The sequence below is a fragment of the Equus asinus genome, chromosome 25 (assembly GCF_041296235.1).
Source record: "Equus asinus isolate D_3611 breed Donkey chromosome 25, EquAss-T2T_v2, whole genome shotgun sequence".
In the NCBI taxonomy this organism is placed as follows: Eukaryota; Metazoa; Chordata; class Mammalia; order Perissodactyla; family Equidae; genus Equus; species Equus asinus.
The window spans coordinates 56,328,543-56,348,372 of record NC_091814.1 but is presented as its reverse complement, the minus strand read 5'-3'; the positions used below and the strand labels follow the sequence as shown (position 1 = coordinate 56,348,372).

General features: G+C 51.1%; 1 protein-coding gene across 26 annotated transcripts in view; it reads left to right on the top strand.

Annotated features, from left to right (window-relative positions):
- The first annotated feature begins 507 nt into the window (after nt 1–507).
- The window catches only part of NFASC (neurofascin), a 174,101-nt gene continuing 154,778 nt past the window's right edge, over nt 508–19,830 (top strand). For 24 of the 26 annotated variants that reach the window (XM_070497921.1, XM_070497913.1, XM_070497920.1 and 21 more), the window contains exon 1: nt 508–665. In XM_070497921.1, the coding sequence (XP_070354022.1) occupies nt 559–665 (107 nt within the window). In that variant the 5' untranslated portion in view covers nt 508–558. The remainder of the gene's footprint in view (nt 666–19,830) is intronic. The other 2 variants (XM_070497904.1, XM_070497903.1) reach the window with 2 other exon arrangements.

The window sequence follows — 19,830 nt, the reverse complement described above, 5'->3', positions numbered from 1 at the left end:
CTGGGTAGATGAAATCTCCCATTTTTAAAAAAAGACCACTCCACCCAGGCAGGTGTCACAGCCTTCCTCACATCCCCAAATCGGGATCCAACAATTCTTCAATCAACAACCGTTCCTGGAGAGTCCACCATAAGCAAGTCTCCCTGGAAACACAAGCTGTTCGACAGATTTCTGCCCCCAAGAAGCCACAGTCTGATGGTGGAGGGGCCTATAGAGGACAGACAGGCGATACTGCTGGCGCTTCAGCGTATTTGCCCCTGTGTGCTCGGAGCGCAGCAGGCGCCCAGCGCGCGGAACGGGCACCAGTTATTGCCACCCTCAAAGCCAGTGGGCGAAGACGCCGGCGGGTCAGGGAGACGAGAAAAGGGGGCCTTTTCCCCGTCCATGCTCTGCGAACTGCTCGTCAACGCGCCGGGCGGGGCCGCGCCGAGCATCCCCGCCTGCTCCTCCTCCGTCCCGGCCCGCTCGGCGCGCCAAGGGAGGGGCCAGCGGCGCGCACGCAGGGTGTCGGGGGCGCGCGGGCCGCCCGGGGACGCGCACGGGCTGGTCTCTGCCCTAATGCGGCGGCTGGCGGCGAGAGGCGCTGCAGGGGACGCGGGGGAAGTGGCGGCGCCGGCCGCGGACAGCACGCACTGCGCCCAGGGCCGGAGCCCTAGCCCTCCGAGGTGAGCGAGCGCGGACGCCGGAGAGATGGGGTGGGGGAAGGATGGGGGTCATGGAAACCCATCTAGCGACACCCCCTTGTTCCCGTCCTCCTCCGTCCATCTCCATCCCCCGACCTGTCCCCATCCCCCTCCGTGCACATCCGCGTCCCTTCTCCTCTCCACACCGTCACCTGCCCTGAATCCATCCTATTCTGTCCATGTCTGCACCCCTCTCCCATCCAGCCCCCAACCCCCTGCCTAGCCGAACACCCTTTCTGTCTCGTTGGCTGCATCCCCTCCCCCTTCCTGCATCCTCCTCCTCTTCCCTCTCTCCTTCCGTCCCTGCCTCATCGGCGAGCCCTGCCCTTATACCTCCATTTACCTCTACATCCCACTTTGTATGACCCCATCCTATTTTTCCTTCCCTGCACATCAGCCTCTGTCCTTGCCCTCCCCTGGTCTGGTCCCCTCCTCATACTCCCATCACTCCTTGTGCCTGTCTCTCCATCAGCTCCCTCACGATTTCTGTCCTCCCCAGGTCCCCTCTGAACTCCCTGGCCCAGCCCCTTCCCAGCTGCCTCTTGGTTTCCTCCTGCACCATAGTCGCTCTCAGGGACCCCACCTTCCCCTTGGCTGTTAGCTGGCCTGCCACTCAGCACCTTCCCCATTTGGCCTTCCTGGTACTCTTTGTAGCCACACGGTTTGGGTTTGTGCTGAGCCCCCCTCACCTGCCACTGGGCCCTCCTTCCCTGCGTGGGGAGGCCTAGGCCCTGAAGGCCCAGCATGCTTGCTTGCTGTTTGGAATCCACTATAACCCTCTCTGCATGTCTGCTCCTGTTCATGGCTTGGGGGCGAAGGATGCTGGGGTGAGTAGGCCTCTCTGTGTTCCTCCTCAGCCACCCTAGCTGTTCAGGGTTGTTTCCTAAACGCCTGGGGGCTGGGGGGTGCTGGCTAAGCACTGGAAAGCTAGGCTGGAGGAGAGGCACCGTCCAGGGAACTGGCCGATAGCCCCTTCTGGCCTTGCTCTGAGCCCGGAATGCAGAGGTCTGGTTGAGAAGCCCCCTGGAGGGCTGGGGTTCTGGAGTTTAGAAAAGGGCCTTCCCAGCCTCCAAGTCAGCACTTTGGCATCAGGAGCTGTGGTGAGCGTGGCCCAGGGCTGGGCTGGCAGTGGGCAGAGTGCTGAATCACCTGGACTCGGGGCCGGGTGGCAGCCCCTCCCCTGCCCTGAGCCAGGTCCTGCTCCTGGTTCCTTCCTGGCATCTGGCAGTGGGGGCGGGCATGTGTGTGTGTGTTGGGCAGAGATGCCCCCTCCCTCAGTCTGGAGGAGTGGATGACAGTGCCTCTTTTCTGCCTGTCTCCCAGGATGTGGGCCTGCTGTGTCTTATCTACCCTTGGAACTGTGGTGAGCCCTGCTGGGTCCCAGTCAAAGCTCCCGCAAGGGCAGGTTACGGGGCTCTGAGACCTGGTTGGGCAGGAGTTGAATTGCTTGTAAGAGGTCAGACACCAGCAGGTTCAGAACCCACTGAACTTGAGATGTAAGTAGGAGAAGCCCAGGGAAAATGTGTGTGGAGAGTGGAGCCTGGGGGTGGGGGCCATTGCAGCTGTGGGAGTGGGGGCAGGGAGGGGAAGGCAGGCAGAGGGGTCCTCCGTCTGGTTTGGGGATGATTGGGTGTGCTGGGATTGCATTGCAGGAAGAGTGGAAGGAGACGGGGTCTGCTCCGCATCTAAGACGTTCTACCTTTTGTCTTGACCAAGCTGGCACTTCTGAGGGAGAAATTTCTCCCTCTTGTCTTTGGATTCAGCTAAAGGAGTGTGTGTGTGTGTGCCTGTGTAGGGAAAGAGAGATGATGAGAATAACACAGATGAGGAGAGAGGCTCGTTCACACTTAGCCCCACAATTGTGTTTGCCCCAGGAAACAGGGAGTGGTGGCCCAATTCCCATCTCGGGGACATCACTAAAACCCTGAGGCTTAGATTGGAGGTAAAGGGCAAATTGCTGATGGGTCCTGCCCTCTCCGCAAGGCTCCCTCTCTTTAGAAATCTGAGTGGTCGGACTGAGTTCATGTGCGGCAACTCTGAACAGGACTCAGGCAGCGCCTGGGGCGGGGTGGGGCGGATGCAGCTGGGGAACTGGCTATCCTTGCTCGGTCACCCTCTGCGCCCCCTCCTGTCATGAGTCAGGGTGGGGTGGGAAGCTTCCTCTGGTGTTCCCTGGTCCAGGGAGGAGGCCTCACCTGGAGCTGGTGCCGAGAGCTGATTGGATTAAGGTTCTGACACTGAAATACTTGATTGGGGTTCAGGTTAAGGGGGGCGGTTCTGAGAACAGTGTACATATTTCCTGATTTTGTGTCGTGAATCTCAGCCCACATCCCTTGTTTGACATCACAAAGGCTACACGGAGATAAACCGAGGCACACCGAAAGAGGGGCTGGCTCCACAGATTGCTGGAGCAAGATCAAGCAGCGCCCCGGGCTGCACGGGCTGCCTCACAGGGCTGGCTCTCTCGGGGGTGCATTGAGGAAGCGGCTGAATCTGGGGGTTGGGTTCTGGCTTTGGGCATCTGTGGGGGCAGGCACAGAGGAAGGTCCTATATCTGCAGCGACTGAGGGACAGGATTTCAAGCTTCCTGTCACTCTGTGTTGCTCCCTTCTTGTGGCACCCCTCTCCTCCAAGACCAGCCAAGAGCTGGGGTGTGAGGATCAGCACTTAGTCTTTAGAAAAAGACATTCTCAGGAGAGCAGCAAGGGGGAGGTGGAGAAGGTCAGTCCTCAGTCTGTTTGGCCTGGGGGAGGAGAGGAGCAGGAAGTGAGAGGAGCTTAAGGCTGCTTACATGCTTACTCGCTTAACAAATGCTCACTGGACGCCACAGTGTGCTGCTCTGCTGGGTGCTGGGGCAAAGGGATGAAAAGTAAGACAGGGTCTGACCTCTCGGAGCTCGTGGTGTAAGGGGAAAGACAAGTAATCAGACCAAGAGCATAGATAAGCTTGAGAAGGTGTGGACAGGGGTATGGAACAGCAGCGTCTTTCATTGCAATGGCATCGTCCCCTCTCCTCCACAGCTGTGGTTGATTCTGTCCAGCACGGTAGATCAGGGCTGGCGTGGAGTTGACTGTGAGGAAAGGGGAGAAGGAGGAGATGAGGTGTGAGGGTTCCAGATCCCTGGTTGAGGTTGAGAGGGGGTGTTCTGTGTCCAACTGACACCTGCTTGGTGCTGCTTAAGCCTGATGGGGTGGGGAGGGGCCACTTTGTGAACTCTGTGACAAAAATCCAGGCTACTTAACTCTCCTGTCCCATCTCCAAAGCACTTGTATTTAGGGGCGAAGTGTGGTCTGGATATACTTAGAATGTGAGAGTGAGCCAGAGGAAAGAGGCCCCATGTCTGCGCTGAGGGAGCTCCTAATGTGAGGGGGAAATGGCAAGTCCCTGCACAGCTGTGTGCTCAGAAGCAAGGTGACTACCAAATTTGGAAGCTCTGATATGTGTGGAAGGGTCTTGGCGGTCTAGGGAGGATAGAGTCAAGCGGGAGTCATTAGAGAAGTCCAGATAGGGGAGGGGAGGCTGATGAGGAGCAGGACAGGTCCTTAGCAGTTACACGCTTGAGCTCTCAGCTTACCACCGACATCCACAGCTGAACTCCGAGAGGGGCTGAGGATAAAGACCCAGCCTCATCTGTCTGGGAAGCCCCCTCTTCCCCACACACCAGTTAGTCCTTAGCCTTTGCGTGTGTCCCAGGAACTGTGCTAGGTCTTGGGTAAGTGGAGTTGGAGAGTCCGAAATGAAAACAAGTTGAAATTCAGTACAGGAAATGCTATCACAGAGGTTAGATGAGTTCCTGGCATTGTGGGAGCACTGCTGAGGGCTCACGGTGTACAGAGGGACCAGGAGGGACTGTACCACACTGTTTGGATAGACCCCTGCTTTGGCAAGAGCAGATTGTTGCTATACTGTTGAGTGTTTGCTCACAATGCCCAGCCGGGGTGCAGGCCTAGCTGCAAGGGCAGGGGTTCGATGCACATGGCCTGGTCCTTGGCACGCAGGGGAGGGCTCTGGGAGCTGATGGCCATGCTGGGTGCTGGGGTGGGCACTTCCACAGCCTTGCTGACCTGGGCCATTGGTCAGACTGTGCCAGTCAGCTTGAGAACTCTTGAGCCACCCTCCTTTCCTTAGGTTTTGAGGCAAGCCCGGAAAAATAAAAGTGGCATAATAGCAATAGTCACCATTATGGAGTGCTTACTATGTGCTAGGCGCCCTACTGTGTGCTTTGTATGCCTCATCTCATTTAATCTTGTAAGAGTTAACCCTCCAAAAAGAAGTATGGTTAGGATCCTAGTCTTACAGATGAGGAACCGGACTCTGAGAGATTGTCATCTGTTTCCCATTGTTTCCGATTTGTTTCAGATTCAGGTGAGTTGCTGAGGTAGGATTTAAAGCTATATTTGTTTGAGGTTGAAGCCCACGCTCCTCTCCTCTATATTGTGGAGTTCCCCTCCCCCGGTAGAAAAGTAAAGAACTGGGAGGTTTCATCCGCTTGTACAAGGCTCTCTAGGAATATCTGTTGGAAGGGCTCAGCATGCAGTTTTGAGTGCCTGCTATGCCCTTCTGAAGGGTACAGAAGCATGGTTCCTGCTTTCAAACGGGAAAGAAGGAGGAAATATATGAGAACCCTTAGGGATAGTACAAGACCTTGTATAATAGCGTCTTCAGACCCTGGACAGTAAAACTTCGAAGGAAGGTGTGATCCCTCAGCATGGAGTTGGAGTCAGGGAGGGGGAGGTGACATGGCGTGGTAGAAACCGCTCAGCCTTTGAGTCTGACAGACCTACAGTCAAACCTTGGTTCTTCCCCTTTCTAGCCAAGGAGCTGCAGTTTCCTAGCTTGTGAAATGGGGATATTAATGTGAACCTTGCAGAGCTGTTACAAGGATTAAATGTGATAAGGTAGGGAAGGACCTACAACAGTCCCCGGCTGGTAGTAAATTCTCATCAAATGCGAGCTGCTCTCACAGAGGAGGTGGGAACGGAGCTGAGAACTTGGTAGAATTTTAACAGGGAAGGGAAGGCGAGAGTATTCTGGATGAGGGAACCCACCAGGTATATGAGCAAAAACTTGGTGGGTTCAGGTTCTCTGGGAAAGAAGTGACTTGCCTCACACTTCCTGCTGTCCCAAAGGTCCTGTAGTAAAGTCTTAACAGAAAAGGACACCATCATGAAAAGCATGAGGGCCTTATGTTTACTTCCAGCCCCATCACTAACAGAGCTTAGATATGTTTCTCTCTCTGTAACACTAGAATATTGCTGGAAGAAGCCCATGTCTCTGGAATTTATGCCATTGATTAATGTCTTGTCCTGTCTTTCCTTTCCCAAATGTCATCCCATGAAAAAGTTGGAGTGCCTGGGGCCTGGTGGGGTCGTCCCGTTATCACCCCCTCCTGGCGCCTGCAGCCCCCTCCTCCGGGAAGCAGCTGCCTGAGCATCTGCCTTCCTCTCCTCCACCTGCTCCTCCTCACTCTTTCCCTCACGGCTGGGCCGGCCCCTCCTGAAAGGCCTCCCTGGCAGCCCCTCTCCCTGTCATTATGATGCTAATAGTGTTGTTAATTTTTCTAAGATGGAGAAAGAAAGACCCAATCTGTTCTAATGAATTTAATTAGAGAGGGGCTTGGAGGGCCTCAGGACCTCTTATCAGGATCACAATAAACAGAGTTAATGAGATAAACAGCCCGGGATCAGTGGCTCAGGGGTAGGACAGGAGGATTTCCCACTTGGTCCTAGAAGGAGGAAGCCCCTGGCGTCCAGAGTTGGAGGAAGGCTGCCTGAGCCGTTTTCCTCCAGGTGGGCTCCCTTTTGGGCTGTTTCTGCGTGCCCCACCCAGCTCCATGTACTTAGCTTCATACCTAGTTCTGCCCTCAGGTGGCAGATGACCCCCCGGAGAAGGTCTTATCATTCCCATCATCATCACCACACATTTACAGAACACTGCTGGGTGGGTAAGGTGTACCACACCATCTTCTGGAGCAAGGTGGAGGTGCATGAGACCCTGTCTCTGCCCTAAAGGAGACAGAGATATGTGTTCAAATATAGGAAACATTTGCTAATGCCAGATGGTAAATGCTAGAAGGTTGACAGGAGATTACGTTGGGCTTGGGTGATTTGGAAAAGCCTCTTGCAAGAGGAAGGACTTGAGGTGGGTCTTGAGACATTGAGACTTGAAGACTTGAGACTCATCAGAGCTGCTGGAGGAAGAGCAGATGCAAGGGCGGGAATGTGCAGGGCATCTTTGAGTCCTGAGGAATAAATGGCGTGGCCTGGGTGTGAGTGCGTGTAATTTAGTAATGAGGGACATGTCTGGGGCAGTGCATTGAGATGTAATCATGGGGGTCCTCGAGAGGCAGAGTCTGCTCTGCTAACCTGGTGGTGCTGGAGTCTCCCTGCTTTTCTTATCTGAGCACTTTCTTATCTGGCCAGCTTGAGGAGGGGCCTAGGTCAGGATGGTTCTGGCCTTTATGCTGAGCTTGCTCTCCTGGATCCAGTTCAGGCCGCCTGGAGGGGGTGAGCCAGATGCTAAGTTTCGTTCTCAGATCTTGTGACTCTCTGGGGTGAGAGTGAATGGCTGGCAGAGCAATTCCAAGGACTTTTCCCGGCGATGAGAGTTCCCTCTGTCTTTACTGATGCCACTTTGCTTTGGCAGTAGCATTTTTTGCAAAAATTCAATGGAATCTTCCAGTTCCAGGGTCAATGAGTTTCAAAACTCATCTCTTTATGTTACCAGGAGTTCTCTGAGTGTGTGCATGTGCATGTGTGTGAACGTTTGTGTGTGCATGCTGCCTATGTTATTGAAATTATTCTGACTAGAGTCTGGTTCTAGTTTAATCTTTATTCACAATATGAAAGTTATTAAACACTTCTGGGCCTTAATTTCTCCATGTGCAAGAGGGAAAGAGTCATCCCTCTGTCTTGCTGTGTGTAGATCTGTAAGCTGAATGCTTTGAGAATAGGATTTAAACATGAGGAGGTATTATAACTATCATTTTGACAGGAAGTATAATGTTGAGCTGAAATTTTCAGTCAGTTCTCCCCCCCACCTTGGAACTTCCTGACTTGTGAAACTAGCTAGAGTTTTATTTTGGGGCACCACCAAAGATTATGCTTTTTGTTATTTTCCATAGTCTGTCTGGGCTTATGTGTGTTAGTAGTGAAGTTGGTACACTGCTGTCAGGTGTTGGTTGACCTATCCACGTGTGTTTCTGTGAGAGACATTGTTATTATGCCCATTGTGTGGTATTTTTCCATATGTTGGAGGTGACACATTCTTTATGAAGGAAAATGCCTCTGAGGCCACAAGCAATTTACCTCTGCTGACGCAGGTGAGGACAGAAACTAGATCTCTTTCTGATCATCATCACACACCGAGTGGAACTGAAGCCTTTGTGACTCACTTTGGGAGCTAACCCAGGGTCTCTGGCTGACTCCAGCCTGGCTGTGCCCTTGTTTCTTTTATGTAATATTCACTGCATCTTCAGTTCGTCTTTGAAGCCTCTGCAATATTCATGGCACACTTCTAGAGGGCAACTAGATTTGAGAGAGCTTTACTTGTAGAATGTTAGAGATGGTTTAGTCCAAGATCGTCACTTCACTGATCCAGAAACTGAGACTCTGAGGGGCCGGCCCCATGGCTGAGTGGTTAAGTTCGCGTGCTCCACTGCAGTGGCCCCGGGTTTCACCGGTTTGAATCCTGGGCGCAGACATGGCACCGCTCATCAAGCCCTGTTGAGGTGGCGTCCCACATGCCACAACTAGAAGGACCCACAACTAAAAATATATAACTATGTACTGGGGGGCTTTGGGGAGAAAAAGGAAAAATAAAATGTTAAAAAAAAAAAAAAGAAAAGAAACTGAGACTCCAAAGGGTAACTTGACCTGCTTGTGGCTGCATGGCTGCCTGCCAGCAGAGCTAGTCCTTCCACATGCTGGACCACCAGGAACTTTAAAAATGACATATGAACCTAGTAATTGTAAAAGAGGATGTGTAATTAAGTTCCCTATAGCACGACCTAAACTAGAAGTGCTTTGGGGTGTCAGAGAAGAGAGGAAATCGGTGTAGACTAAAGTTTTTTGGGAGGTTTTGAAGAGAAGTGGGGGCTGGTTTGGTTCTCTAGGGGTGGGTAGGATTTGAATAGCTAAAGGTAAGGAAATGGGCATTTCTGGTGGGTGAGGGAGCATGAGCAAAGGGTTAGAGGAGGGAAGGTGTGGTCAGATATTGAACTGGCCAGGAGCAGTGGAAGATGGAGCTGGAGGAACTGGCTGGGGCCGGACTGCCGGGAATCTCGTCTCTGACTGAGGAGTTGGACTTTTTCCTGGAGTTGGTGAGGAGCATTTGCAACTGCTTCTCTGAGCTTGATCTTTCTCTGAAGACAAGGTTATGGTGTCAGGAGAAGTGAATGGGAAATTCCTTTACAGATCCCTGGCGGTGTCTGGGGGATAGTTCCTTCTGAAGGGGTGTTTGGGAAAGGGCAGAGCTGGAACTTTTTCTCCTCCGCTGGTGGGGAGCTTGCCGCTGTCCAGGGTGCTGACCTTCCCTCTGAAAGATTTTCCTCTCCAGTGATGCCAGGTTAGAAGGCAAATCCAGGGAGTGCTTAGAACCACCCAAACGGATCTGGAAAACAGTTCTGGCCAGGGCTAGGTAGCATGTGGACTTTCTGGCAGCAGACTGGTTTACAGCATCTGACTTCACAGTCCTTGTGATGAAAGCAAAAGTATGGAGTTGGGGGAAACTAGTAAGGGCCCTCTTGAGAAAGAGAGACCGTGTGTGTGCACATATGCATACTAAAATGACCCAATTTGTAGCCCTGAAATTTTGCCTTGGAGTGTTTGTATTTATACAAGAATCCCAGTATATTGCTTCTTTCATTGTGAAAAATGCACTTCATCTGCTGAATATTTCAGAGTACCTAAAACCTCTCCAGCATACTTGGAGAGAACAACAAAAGTTCCCAGAAGACCTTACTCATTACTTTGAATGAAACGTCTAAATATTCAACATTAGAGTTGTCCAATATGGCTTTCCGTGGTTATGGAAGTGTTCTATATCTCTCTCCAACATGGTAGCCGCCAGCCACATGCGGCTACTGAGCATTTGAAGTGTGGCTAATGTGACTGAAAATTGAATGTTTAATCTAATTTTAAAAACCATGTGTGGCTAGTGGCTACTGGACTGGGCTGCACAGCTCTACAGTGAGAATTCTTGACCTTTGCCTCTTATTTTTGCTTATTGGTCCCTCATACCTAAACTCTTTGATGCAGAGGAAAGGGGACTTTTGAAAGGGGGTGAATTTCTGGAGAAAGCCCCATGCTGAGTCTGAACTGAAAGTCTGTTTCTGGCTGTGAGTTTTGCCCTGACTTTCTTATTTCATGGTGAGAACGACTGTATGTGATACACTGTCATTTTCCTGTCAAGGGCAGAGAGAAGGCTCCTTGGATTCTGGCTGGGGTCCCAGGGACCTGACACAAGACTTTTTGGAGCCTTGAATGGGCAAGGAATGCAGTCTGTATGGCCCAGGAAACCTGGCTCTGGGGTGAGGTGGCATACAGATGTGCTGTTGTGTTGGATGTTTGTGGGCATCCAGCAGAGAGGTTTCTGGTCTTGATCCATCTCCCCTCCTAACTCTAAGCATCTTTACATCCTCTTTACCTGGTATAGTGGGCATGACCCAGGACAAGGGTATGGGTGAGTGGTAGAGGTACCAGAGGAAAAAAATACTTTAAAATGCCAATCAATAAGTAGGTAATAACCTGTCAAAAGACTGGAGTAGAAAATTTCCTTTGTGTTGGCACATGCCAGTGCCTGTGGTTCTGCTTAACTTTGTTGTAAACATACTTGATTTCCTTGGGTCTGTGGTCTTAGGTTTGTTGCGTCTAAATCTGATTTCCTAAACTAAACTGGAGTGCATGCTTTTTGAAGGCATGCCTTATCGTTTTCTTGTTTTCTCTCACAGAATCTCAATGCGCTGATAGTAATCCTTAATAAACGCCTGCTTGTGAGTAGCTCTTTGTTAGCTTGGAGCTATGGGTTTGACTCCTCAAAAATGTGTGCATGTGAATACAAATAATATTTATCGAGCCCATGCTGGGCATAAGTCTCTGTACTTGGTACTGTGGGCACTGACAAAGGAAGAGCAAGGATGGTTGCTCTCAGTTTAATGAGAGAGCAAAGGCAGGCACGTGTGATAGATGACACACACACAACTGATAGAAACAAAGACAGAAGTGGTAGTAGGGATACAGAGCTGGGAGTCGGGTGCAGGATGCTGGAGGGGCCAGATTATGTGTATGTCTCTGTCTGGCCTTCCCTTGAGGATCCCCTCCTTCATGAGGCGTAGCTGGTACCAGCCACCTCTGTGCTGCAGTGACAGTGCTGCCTTTATGGTTGGTCAGGCAGCCCGCTGCTCCCTGGGGCTGTGCTGAGGCAGCGCTGTCCTGAGCTCGCCTCTTCTGTGGGAGTGGGGAGGGGAAGTGGAGGAGAGGACTTGGTGAAAGGGGAAAAGACTCCTTTTTCTTCTTGTCACTTAAATGGTGACACATGTAAGTCTTAGTCACAGATGGAGCTTGTTGGGACACCAGCAGCTCTTGTGCATGGAGCCCCATGATCCAGGCCTGGGTGTGGCTCTGGAGGAGATAGGAGAAGTGGAGCTTGGGGACATGGCTCCCCAAGGTCACCTGAGTCCCTCTGCTCTACTCTCCGGGGGGGAGGGGGGGTGGCTGCCTGGTGGGGGGGGGGCAGGTGGCTGCATCTCACAGCTGGGCCTGGGGAGGGACTTCTCTGGTTGACTCTCAGGGAGGAGCCTGCCTTTTCCCTCCTCCCCATGCACATGAGTCACCTGGGATCTTGTTCAAGTGCAGAGATGGAATCAGGAGGTCCAGATTGGGCCTGAGATTGTGGGTTTCTAACAGGCTCCCAGGTAAGGCCAACACTGCTGGTCAGCAAACCACACTCTGATTGGCAAGGGCCTACATGTAAGTTCTCACCTTGGCAACACATTAGCCTCACATGGGGAGATTTTTAAATATGCTGATACTGGGACCCACTCTATACCAGGTAAATCACGGTCTCTAAGAGTTGGGTCCAGGCTGGCACTGGACATTTTAAAGGCCTTCTGGGTGGTTCTAACATAGAGCCCAGGCTGAGAATCATTGGCTCTCTGGATGGATTTTCTCCTCCCTCCGACGCACTTTTCACCGGGCTCTACCTTCCTTACCCCAAGAGAGTATAAGTAGCTCAAGGGCAGAGAATGTCTTATATGCCATTACCCATCCTGCCTCGCAGTGGTTCTCAGTCGGCATGTGGGTGGTTAGCTCAGCTGGTTACACCATAATGTCCAGGGGCTCTGTCACTCCAGCCGCTGCTCCCATGGATGTATCATCAGCCATGAGGGGTCAAAGAATGTGGCTGGCTTAGAGCAGGCCAGTTCTCCTCTTAGAACTGCAAGTCAAAGTGGGTGTCCAGTGCCTGGAACCATGCCTGGAACCTAGTGAACCTTTAGGAAATATATGTTGAATGGATGGTTATTCCAGTGCAGAGTGGCAGAAAGGGCACTGGGTTAAGGATCTGAAGACCAGAGATATTAGGGATCTAAAGGGACTAGGGCAAGTTATTTAAATGTCTTTAGCTCTAATTTTCTCAGTTGTAAAATGGGCATGATAATGCCTACATAACAGGGCTATTTCAATGAGAATAATGGAGGAGAAAGAGCTCTGTAAATGCTAGTGTTGTACCATAGCGATTGTGTAGGACACCTACCCTAAGTCAGGGACTACGCTGGCCGCTTGGCTTGGGTCATCTCATTGGCTCATCACAGCCTTGGATTGGGTGTTATTACCTGCATTGCACTGAGAAAATGGAGGCTCAGAATGGGAAGCACCTTGCCCAAAGTAGGACAGCTCTCAGTGGCAGAGCTGGAGTTGGATCTGATACCAGAGTCTCCTAATCCTGGCTCGTTTCTCAGCAGGCAGCTCTGGGTTCCAGCACGGGCTGATGGGCCCTTTGTCTGAGAAGCTTCCTTGTGAGGAGTCACTTGTATTGAAGAGTGAGAGGAAAGTCTGGGTGTCACAGAAACTCCAGGCTTCTGTTAGGAATGTTAGAGTCTTGTGGCACCGGAGCCTTCTGAGTGTTGGCTGACACCACACTGTAAGGCCACTGCTCAGGCTCCGAGGTGGAGGCTGTGACACCTTCCCCATAGAAGGATCACCGTCTGCCTCCATAGTCCCCTCTCTGCTCGTCAGAGCCACTGAACCAGCTCTCGTCTGTTTTGTCTACATAGGTTTCCCTTTCATTCTGGTATGAAAAGAAAATGGGAAGGCAGATAATCTCATGAGCACCCCCATCGTCCCCAGGTGTAGCGTCAACAGAATATCCTCATCACCTTGTGCTAATACTCCCATCCTGGGGGCTTGGGGGGCACCCATCTCCTCCAGTAGGTTTAGCACTGAGAGGAGGTCCCAAAGTCTGCTGTCCACCTGCCCACTTCACTAGTTCAGCAATGCTGCCATTATTACAAGGGCACATCCTGGCGGAAGCCAGCCGGCTAAGCCGTCCAATGAAAGAGGGGGACGGCTGATTTGCATTTTCTGGCGAGTTACAGAGGGGTCCACCTAGTCCAAGTGCTCATCTATCTATACCTGGAAGGGTTCTTTAACTCAGGACCTTATCAGATATTAGCTGAGACTAACCCAATCCACACGGAGAAAGAGAACTGTGCATAGTTCACTGGACAGGAAACTCGAGCATGACGACACAGGCAACAGGTATCCCATGGTGGGCTTGGGGAGAAAGTTCTGATGCTCTAATGAGGAAAGACTGACTGTCTGTTCATATCTCGTCCACATTCGTCCTCCTGCTGTGTTCTAATTTGGCTGATTTTTCTTTTACATATTCCATGAGATTCTGTGCTGGGAAATTGCTTTCCTCTATCAGCACCAGTATGACAACATCCAGAGCTTTCTTAAGCTTTGTTTATGAATTGTTCAAAGTTTACTTTTAAGTACAGAGGATTTATCCATTGTGTTGCTTCAATATTTTTTCTGCTAAATCCCCATTTTGTATTTTGGCTTTTTTCTCTCTCTTTCTGTTTGAGTGTCCCTAGGGTTTTCTGTTTCCGAGAGCTCTGTTTCCTTTCTCTGGTTCTGCATGGTCAGCATCACCCCTCTGTTAGGAGTCAAGACTTCCAGTTAGCCTGGGCTGGAAGTGAACCCCTTACCCCCTGGGAGCCGCCTGTACCCCGTCTGGGTAGCAGCATTAAGGCCCCAGCCTGCCTGCAGAGGCCTGGGATCTTAGTGCTCAACCTGTGCACTCCGGCAGGCCCGTGGCTGCTCCAGCACAACCTCTCCTGGGGAGTTTAGGAATCAGAAGGAAGCCTACTGGACTTCTTGGATGGGTTTGGTTGGTGGGTCCCCGTGTGTCTGACTCTTCCTTCTCCCTCTGGCTGCCCTCAGCAGCAGGCCACAATGTGTGATCACACTGCACTGATGGTTGGGGGCCTAGGCAGGATGTGCAGGTTAGGGGAAGCCAAGGTTAAAGGAGATGGAACACAAGACTATGGATACTGTGTGGCTGGGCCCTGCTAGAAGGTTCTGGAAGGCTGGTGTGGGAGAGGGTCAGGGTCAGGTGCTGGCCCCATCCTGAGTTAGACTGGGAAAACCCTCTCCAAACACAACCTGTGGTTCCTCTACGCTCCTGAAATCTTGAAAAAGAAAGAGGGAGCTTTTACATGGCGCCCTAAAAGGTTGCAGCTGGGGCTTCTGAGAGCAAGAATGCTTTGTTTCTCAACAGGCTGGTGACATCATCTGGCATCTACTCAGATGCTGGTATGTCAGGGACAGACCAGAGCAGGCCAAGGACTACTCAATGGTGGCAAGAGATAGCCTGCTGGCTTGGACCGTTTTCCTCCAGATCGTTTGTCTGCTTTCTCCCCTTCTTCTCTCCCAGGTTTGTTTTTCTCAGTTCCTTCTGTGAATGCCCAAGGGCATGCCTCTGGTCTGGAAAGTGGAACATAGTGCAAGAGCAGGGCCCGGAATCACATTGCCTGGGTTCAGATCTGGCTCTCTCTTCACTAGTTGTGTGATCTTTGGCAAATGACTTAAATCTTCTCTAATTTTCATCTGTAAACTGGGGAGTTAAACAGTGCCTGCCCTGCATGGGGTTGTCAGGATTAGAGAATGCACATGAATCGCTCTGCACAAGGCCTGGCAAATAAGGAGTGTCCCGTGCAGTGAGCCAGCTGCTGCTGTGCCTTCCCCACCTTCTCTTCCTTCTAGTAGCCTCATGCCCCACTGTATTCAAGTACACGTAATGATTTTGGCGAGCAATCAAAAAATATCTTGGAGCCTCAAATAGGTGCTCCGTTGTGTGCTTGGTCCTATGAGAATTACAGGGGAGAAGAAGAGGCAATGTTCGCCCTTAAAAACCTTGTGCTCTGGAGTCTAGGAGAGAGAGTCCGTTTTAATCCATGGTAGCCTGGAAGACTCCAAGGAGGAGGTTTAGGGTGGAACCTGTGCTCCTAACAAGCTCAGGAGGACGTGTCTCCAAGGGGAGCGGCTGAAATTCAGAAGAAATGGGTGGTCCATTTAACCTCAACTTCATGCGAGCTGTACCCACAGGGAAAAAAGGATGGTGGGTGGGAGGGGTGACTTTATTGAGGCCCAGAGACAGTGTGGAAACCAACACAGAAGGTTAGTCAGCAAAACAGAGTGAACTGAGATGTACCTGTCGGGCCAGGGAGTGAGAGTCTGTTCTCATTATATGCCGTTTTGGTCCCCCCATCTTGCTTCCTATGATCTAATTGCATCCTTATCAGAGCCCTGGGCACACCAAGTTAAAACACTGAGCTAATGTACCATTTCCACTGCAGAGGTGGGAAACCGAGGCCCAGAGAGTGGGGTGACTAGCTGAGGAAGCGGCATGAATCAGGGCAGAGTGGAGCGAGGTGTTCACCTCCTGACTCTCGGCCTGCGGATTCCCAGTCTAGCTCTCTCCCGGGCTTCTCCTGTGACTCGGGTGTCACTGGTGTCTAGCATGGGCAGCCCTGGATCCCTAGATGGGGATGGATAGCAGTCCACTCGATGCAAGACCTCTTCCAGTCCAAGTAGCTCTGGCCCAGAACAGCGTGTGACCATTGCTGTGCCCTCCCTGACTGGGCAGGGTTCCAAGTCCTGGTCTCAACAGCCACGGGACTTGGTGGCCAGGCCTGGGAAGAGCGCCTTGTCTTCTTGCATCATGACTGGCTGTGTGGCTGCTGGCTAGCTTGCTTGTTCATTTTCTATTTGTTTTGTGTAGGCTGCTCTGAGCCCTATATTTAGCCACAGCTGGGCAACTGGCACCTGCTCAGCCTTTGCCGCAGTGTATCCTGGAGTTCTCCATGGTACTGATGGAAGACTGCTGGCTGGGCGTGTGTGTGTCTGTACGTAAGAGAAGAGGGGGAGAGGAAGGTGTTAAACTTCCTGAAAAGCAGGAGACCGCCTTCACTGCTGGGGGTTGGTTCTGGGTTGAGATGACTCAGGACTGATAAGTGCCTGGGAGCTCCAGTGGTTTTCTTCTTGCAGATGTGTGTTGATCTTGGTTATCAGCCTGACCACCAGTGGAAGGACAGGAGGTGTGCTCTGGCATTAGGTTTTCAACATATAGATTTTGGCAGGGACACAAAATTCAGACTATAGCAGGCCCGCACTTAGAAAAATTAAAGAGTTGGATTAGTGGCCTCTAAGCGTGGTCCCTGAACCAGCGGCAGCAGCATCACCTGGGAACTGGTCTGAAATGCACGTTCTCAGCCCCAGAGCCACCGCCTCAGACTCCGTGGAGCAGGCCCGCAGCCTGCGTTCTTACGAGCCCTCCCGATGTGGGCTTCAGTCTGAGAGTCACAGGCCAGCCTGCGCTCCGACAGTCTATTCCAGCCTGGATGACGAGATGATGACGATCTTGATGACGATGCCTCAGGGAACACTTGCAGGGCTCGCACAGTAACCAAGCACTCTTCTGAGCACTTCACGTAAGATGACTCAACGGTCGGCGGATCTTCGTAGGGAGGGTCAGACACAAACGGCAGAGGCTGAGAAGCCTGAGGATGTGGCCACATCCTTCCACTCAGTGGCCTTCCCGCTCCAAGCCTTGTTCATAAGCCCGGAAGAGAGGCCTGAGAAGCAGAGGCTGGAGGGGGACACCAACTCAGATGTGTGCAAACACCAGCATCTACCCAGGCCAACTGCCTCCCTGGGGACACGCCTGCCCCGAGCGCTCCAGGACTCTCATGTCAACGTGTGAGACCTGACTTTTGTATTTTGAACAATGCAGGCTGTTCAATAAGTCATGGCCTGCACAATGTCATCGCTGATTACTCGACTTATTAACAGTTGGGGCAGGAGTGATAATGTTTCTAAGTTGCAAGTGAAGATCAGAAGCTGGGCTGTAGCCAGGCCAGCATGAAACATCCTGGGAAGGGACAACAGAACCCCCTTGACGCCTGTCCTTATCCTCTCTGTCCCCAACAGCCAACTTCCAGCAGCAACTCTCAAATCAGAATAAGATCAACCGAAAACATACACATCAAATCTTAACATTACTTCCAAGTGATTGGGGGTTTTGGGGTTTTTTTTCCCAAATTTTATCTTTTACCTTTATAACCAGAAAAATAATGTGTAAGAAATAAGCATGGATTTCTTTACCTTACTGAATGTTTTACTTTAATAAAATTAACAAAGAAGTAATGACAAAGGGCATCCAACCTGAGTGCCTGCCGCGCCCTGCTAAGGGGTAGTGTCACTTCCTGGACAGAGAGCGGGCGAGAGGGAGAGGATGAGTTCTCCCGGCTTCCCTGGCTGTGGTCCTGAGTCTCGGGGCGTCCCTCTGGGAAATGGGGAAAAGATCACTGCTTTCACAGGGTTACTGGGGAGACAGAGGCCAGCGGGGTGAGGCCCCAAGACCCCACACTGCCCTCCACCCTGTGTCTGTATTCACGTTCTCATCAACATCACAGCTGTGATTAATGGGATGGAGCTCTTCTGCCCCGGAGGGATCCTGGGAGCTTTCACCTCACAAAGGCACAACAGACGAACCCGACAGTGCTGGCACCCTGCGCTTGAACTTCCGGCCTCCGGAACTGTGAGAGGTAAATGTTTGTTTTCTAGAAGCCGCCCAGTCTGGTATTTTGCTTTTAAAGCAGCCCGAATGGCCTGAGGGAAAAGAACTTAGTGACAGTCTTAATACTATTTGGGTTCAGAGCTGGGACCGACCCCAGGGCTCCTGATTCCCACCCCAGTGCTCTAACCACATGATGTCCTGGTCATGTAGCCTCCAGGAAGTGCCAGGGGCTGGATGGTAAGGGACTGGTCCTGATGACATGGAAGCTGCCCCGGCTCTGCAGAAGGGGGACCGGAGCAGGCACAGCGTGATTCAGGAGCCAGGAGTGCAAATCCTGCCCCTGCTACAATTCAGCCATTTATTCATTCAATGAACATTTACCGAGTGCCTCCTGTAGGAAGAGAGCTGTGCCTGGCACCATGCGGGTGACCAGGCAGACAGGACACCCTCTGGGTTCTGTGGCAGCTGTTTCCCTTCTCCTGTCTGGCCCCTTGTGCAGCCTCACCTTGCAGTGGGCTCTGGGGCCGTCCCGTCACTGCTGGCTGCACAGTGAGAGGAGATGCCTGGAGGTGGGAGACTAAGTACCAGTCCTTGCTCTGCTCTGACTCACCAGGTGACCTCAGCTAAGTCATTCTCGTCTCTAGGCCTCCGTTTCTCTGCTAGAAAATTCACTGCGGCGATGGGTGAGGTGACGGTTGAACGAGACTCCTTTCCCAGCCCGTGATTCCAAAACTCTGGCGTTCGCAAATGGCTAAAATGGCGTCTGACTTCGTTTCTGGTTTTAATCAATTGATTAATACGCTTATTCCATTTTTCCTCCTTAACATGAAACCGAGTGGGACTCTCCTAGAGAGTGAGGCATGAGGAGTTGGAGCAGGCCTGTGGTGTAGCATCCGCTGAACGCTGCCGCCTGCAGGGTGGTTTTTGCCCTTGTAGTTTTAATTTGCTTTTCCTCTTACTCATCTATTGTTTCGTTTTTCCAGAATGAGCCGTGAGTGGAGACAGGAAACATATGGCGCTTCACAGAGTTAGGAGGAGCGTGATAATAATAATAATTCTACAAATTTGCCTGAGGATGGTGGTTACCAGATTGTGTTCATTTGACCAGAATTTTTATATAGCACATCAAGATGTTTCTAGTACTCAAAAAAAGTGATAATTATTTCTAAAGTGGATTCATTCACTGGAGATAAACACTCTCCACACCTATGATGGAGAAGTGCATGTGGATCAGTCTAAAGGCTTCTTTCTTATAGAAACAAAATTTAGAACTTACAAAGCACCAAAGGGGTAAGAATTTCCAACTTTAGGATGTGAGGGCAGCTTGTGACTATCTTTACACCTTAACATTTGATTAAATTATTATAGTGTAATTTTATTCCCAAGCCTGACATGATATAATAGATCTAAAAATGTGTTAACAAGTCATACTTTTTCTTATCTAGTTAATCTGACTAAATTGCACAGTATGTGCCACTTGCTAAATGGGGGGAATTGAATTTATGCGTATAATAACCATTATTAAAGACTGTTAAAACTACATAAAATTTTTAATAAGAAGCTTACCTAAAATAGCATATTTTTAAACTGAAAAACATGCAAAAATTACCAAATTATGTGTTTCCTTGGAGTGATTACAAAATAAAAGATGGGAAGCGTTAGCAAGAACAATCCCTAAGGTTCCTTTGGCTCTGACCCACTAGGATTCTAGAATGTGCACAGTCTGAAAACCAAGGTGAAGAATAGGAGAGCATAAGAGTTAGGCTAGGCGTGGGGGGCAGAGTGTGTCCCTCCTCCAGATTGTTGTTGGAAATGGGATTAGACACGTTCTTCAAGAGCCTAGATGTCAGATCTACAATCAGAGAGCAGCTTTCTGCCCAGACTACTCAAGAACTTTCTAACCATTGGAATCCATGCATCCTGCAGGTGGAAGGAGCATTAGACATGGCCTGGGCCTGTTAGACCTGCCCCCAAAGAGAAAGTGGAGTGAGAAGCCTTGGGAGGAGTGAGTTCTGCGTCGTAGGGTGTGTTTAAGCAGAGCGGTTGACCCCCTGGCTGGGGTGATGGC